Source organism: Eurypyga helias, unplaced genomic scaffold, assembly GCF_000690775.1.
Source record: "Eurypyga helias isolate BGI_N326 unplaced genomic scaffold, ASM69077v1 scaffold40013, whole genome shotgun sequence".
Classification (NCBI taxonomy): Eukaryota; Metazoa; Chordata; class Aves; order Eurypygiformes; family Eurypygidae; genus Eurypyga; species Eurypyga helias.
This window is the reverse complement of record NW_010241502.1, coordinates 1824-6671: the sequence shown is the minus strand read 5'-3', so window position 1 is coordinate 6671 and position 4848 is coordinate 1824. Positions and strand designations below refer to the sequence as shown.

Below are 4848 nucleotides of genomic sequence, written 5' to 3'. Positions count from 1 at the left end.
TTGAGATGTGGATCCTTCAGCACCCATGGTCATCACTGCCCTTCCCAAGGATGAGCATTACTTTTGCCTTTTCCCAGTCACCAGGAATTCTTCCTGACTGCATGACCAAGCCGTTCTTGGGGTAGAGACAGGAGGCTCAACCAGCCATTCCCACCTCTCTCCACTGAGATCAGGAACATTTTGCAGACACCTTTCCTGCCCAAGACATCTGGCCACCCGTCCTTCTTTTTAACCAGCTCCACGCTGTCTGTCCTTGAACACCTCATTGCTTTAGAGACTATGCAAGCCCTGAGCAAATAAAACCTTCAGGGGGACAAGCAGGTGAACGGCGAGACTATTCAAGGACTCTTCTGGTGTGGTTGAGACCAAAGCTGGCTGTTACATTTCATGTCTGCTGGACAACATAAATACCTTTTATATACATGGGCATGCTGGTGTGCACGTGTGAGTGGATGCCTGCAAATATTGGCCAAACAGGACTGGCCAGGAACAGATGGACGTTTGGAAGGAACAGGAAGGTTGGTTGGAACAGGAAGAGGTTGGTTGAAGGAAGGATAAGTCCTTTCACCCAGTTATTGGCAGCCCAGGGCAGCAGCTCCCAAGCTACTCTGCTTGGGAGCCTCTCAGGCTATGGCTCCTCTCTCATTTTCATAGCAGGCTCACAGCCCTGCATTTGGATGCTCCTCTAACAGCATCCTGGTGGCTCCAAGTGACTTTATCCAGCTGGGACCAACCAGGATGCATCTCTGCCTGCGCAATGCAGGAGGCTGGACTTGCCGTGGTCCCTCCAGCTGACGGGTTTCATCAGAGCAAACAGAAGCAGCTTGCCAGCTACCTCAGCTTCGAGGGGCTGAGCTCAGGGCATGTGGGAAACTGAGAGAGAGAGATGTGGGGGATCAGAGAGGAAACGCTGCCAGCAGCTCACTCCCGTGCTGGGAGACGTTCGTGCACAGAAAATCATCCAGAAGAAATTACAGCAGTAACCATGACGATGTCAGCAGGACGGCACTAGCAGGGCTTTCTCAGGGATTAACACTTCTCCATACCAAGAGCGTATCTCCCTTTTTCTGATGTGCACTGTTGATTCAGTGGTAGCCTGTGTTTGCTTTATCTTCCTCAAAGCAGAGCTACCTGAGAAATTGCTTTCTCTGCAAATCGCTCAGGCAGGACTACCTGTGAAATGGAAATGTTTTTTACAGAAAGTCCATCCCAACCCATGTGCTTGTGGAGCACTCTGCACCACAATCCCACCCTAATCCCCCTCCCTCCCCGTCACAGCCGGGAACCACTGCTGACTGAAACCAAAGTTGTCTCATTCCACTGAGCACACTGCTATTTTCTACAGTGTGACTCAGAGCCTTTCAGTTAGGTGTCAGCATGTGCTATTTGCTAGAAATAAAGTCAACATTCATTAATTCTGCTCTCTTTCTTTTAGTAAGTTTTTTGTCTTTTCCTGCTCCAGAGCGCGAGCGAGGTGCACGCAGAGCAGACCTCAGAGAGGCTGGTTCTGGCTGTGTGTGAGGACCGGCTTCCCACAGCAAGGGCTTCACCGAGCGGCTGGTCACTAGCAAGCACGATCCTGGTGGAAGAAAAGGAAAAGCAAACGGTTGGCGCTAAGCAGCCTAACGGGCTGGCAGGCTTTTCACACTGCCTGCGCAGTGCTCAGACTCTCACGCCCCTGTCAGCCAAGGGATTATTATTATTATTATTGTCATTATTATCATCATTATTTCACAGGGCTCGTCTTTAGTCTTCTGTCTGGGTCAACAAAGATCAAGTGGCATCAATGTTTACCCCTCAGAAAGCACAGCAGTGCTTTTTTACAATGTATGAAACCGCAGTAATGAGCATAAAGTGTAGTACCCAGCTTCTGACAGGATGACTGATGTAAGCTGTCAGCCAATATTTGACTTTCCAGGTGAGATTAGATTTAGCATTTAATTTAATATAAACATAAAGCGTGCAGTGCAAGGCACGTATTTAACTGACAACTGCTTACAGCCTTGCGCAGGCTGGAGGCTACTTCAAGTTGAAGATATCTCTGCTTCCTTTCGGGAGTATCATCACATTATCCAGCAGAGTTTGAAAATCCTGAGTGTTCTCGTGAATCTTGGTAGAGAAGGGCACAGGAAAGGTAAGCTTCTGTTGGTAATTCTTTATTTCCTATTGAGATAGCAGGTTTTGTTCAAGGAAAAAGCGGAGGGGTTTTACACACAAAAGGAGTGTCAAGACAGTCTGTATTTGGATTTGCTTACAGCTTGCTCGCTTTCATTAGATTACCTTTATCCTGCCTGTGTGTGAGTGTATAACTGCAGACAGACCTACATGCACGTGTACCCACATGCTGCTGTGTGCGCGTGCCTGGTACCGCAAGGCTAGTCCGGCAAGCAGAGGAAGGCAGATTGCTGAACTCCAGGTCGAAAGACACTGCGATTTCTCAGCAGTGATGAAAACTGACCGCCCCTTACCATGGGCTGCGGTAAGTTTGTTCGGTGCTTGAAGACTGCACTGAGATGGAGTGACTTTTTATGGAAGCTTGGTCAGCCTGAAGCATTGAAGGACAGGTGTTATACAGCAGCATCAAACTGAAATCCCATACCACAACCTTTGATTCCCGCAGGCTGCAATCCAGTCACACCCTCCTCTTCATGTAGGAAAGGCAGGAAAGTCAGGGGCTTTCCCCAGAGCTTCTCAAAAGCTCCTTCGCTGGAGCCGGTATGTGACAGTTCCTGCCCCAGACCTAGCTCGGTTCAAGCAGGACCAGATTCAGCACAGAATGATCGGATCAGGGGACTATTTGGACTCATTTGCTGAACAGGTATCTCTCCTTCTTCCCTCCCCCCTCCCCCCGGTTGCTCTGTTCCAAGGGTTAACAGCCTGGCAGGCTCAGTGGGGTCCCACTCCCACCCTTTGCCCCTCTGTTAGCAACACCCGCACCACTGAAACCCAGCCTCACCAGCAGCTCCTGACAGGCCCTGATGCAGGGGTGACCGTAGGAAACCTGGCCAGCCTTGCCCTCGGGCGGGAGTGTGCTGGAGGGGGATGTCTCCTGTGGCACGGAGACATTATTCATGGTTTTCCAAGCACAAACTCTGGGATAGCTGGGAGAGGGATGGAATAGATGTGGCTTTGCAGCACTACTCAGCATCCCTGACCCTTTGGGGTGGCTAGCCCTAATGAGGCTATTCCAGGTGGGGGGGGTCTGCCTCCTTGTCCCTCCCCCATCTATCAGGCTACCACTTAGGAATCAGCTGTTTGGCTGTTATGCTCCCACGGACTCGTTTGCACTTGCACAGGTACACCAGGCTTCACACCAGATGTAAAGTGTGAGACCAAGCAGGAAAGGGGGAAGGTCACATCTTTCCCTGAGGGATCCGGGGCAGCTGCCACTGTGCCGGCCCTTACAGGACCCGACACGTTCTTTGTCTTCTCCTGGGCGAAATGGTTCTTCGCTCGGTGTTTTGCCCCAGTAGGGAAGACAGTGCAGTGTGCCTTGACGCCTGCAACGTGGGTCAGGGGAGCCCACGCTCGCCGCCTTCACCAAGGCACGTTCAGCTTCCCCCAGACTCAAAGCGACCAGAGTGAGGAGAGGAGTAAGACCTCCGTGGGTCTCTGAACACACTGAGCCACTCAGAGGTGGGGTTTCTCAGCTGATCTAAAGCTGGTACTGCACTTTCAAATGGCAGGTGGCATGAGGTGTTATTAGTTAATTGCCATAATGTGGGCAAAATGAACCAATGCAACTGTTTTCGTATAGATATTTGATTGAAGTACGTATCGTATTGTCTTTAGTGGCCGTAACTTGCAAGGATGGCTGAAATGCGAAACTTCAGTTGGGTGGTGGAAGATATTTTCAAGGAAACCTTTCTCACTTACATGAACAGCTGGAGGAAAAACATGACGGAAGCGGCAGACAAATTGCAAGCCAAGGTTGATGCTGAAAACTTTGACTATGTTATCCTTTATTTGATGGTGATGATTGGGATGTTCTCTTTCATTATTGTGGCGATCTTGGTGAGTACTGTGAAATCAAAGAGGCGAGAACACTCCAATGACCCCTATCATCAGTACATCGTTGAGGACTGGGGCGAGAAGTATAAAAGCCAGATTCTGAATCAAGACCTTAAGTGTGTCATCCACGAAAACGTGGGTGCGAGGGACAAAACAAGCCCTGGATCACCTTGACTTTTTGGAAACACCAGCAATGAGGAAATCATAAAGCCACGTGCAAGGAACTCAAGGGAACTACAAATAGCTGTGAAAATTGTTCATTAAATTAACAGGTGGGTCCATGTAGAACGGAGTGCTGAGGAAATGCACATTACTGTTTCCCATCAGGACTTTGGCACAGGTGCTCAGGAAACACCCAAGAAAAATATACGATTGTGCTTTGCTTTGATATTCTGTTCTTCAGAAAATAAAACCAAGAGAATGAATAACTTGATTTTTTTTTAACATCTTTTTAAATGGAGAAGTATATCTGGATATTCCCAACTCAGAATAACTCTGAATTAGTGGTCAAAAGTGCTGATTTAGATCCAAGCTGTATGACTTAAGGCCATGTTAAAAATAGCTTTAAAATGTACAGTAAAATCTCCAAATCTCCATGTATTGACTGAAAATGTGTTATGGTATGAGTCATAGGAGGTAACTATACCTACACACATTCATTCCAAACTATTTTTTTAATGATCTGGTTCCCATTTTGATTTCATTATTCACTGACAGCAAAGATTGACTCATGGCCTTCTGACAAGGCCTGTTTTAGTAGCGGAAGAGCTACTAAACTAACAGTCTTGTGTAGGAGCATATCGTGGTTGTCTAGGGCAGCTTCCAGAGGGTCATCAT

The 4848-nt window shown here is 48.3% G+C and overlaps 1 protein-coding gene across 1 annotated transcript; it reads left to right on the top strand.

The window, feature by feature from the left end:
- Positions 1–3810: 3810 nt before the first annotated feature.
- Positions 3811–4185, top strand: KCNE2 (potassium voltage-gated channel, Isk-related family, member 2). The gene has a single exon (XM_010148764.1). The coding sequence runs from the start codon at positions 3811–3813 to the stop codon at positions 4183–4185; it is 375 nt and encodes a 124-aa protein (XP_010147066.1).
- Positions 4186–4848: the final 663 nt, after the last annotated feature.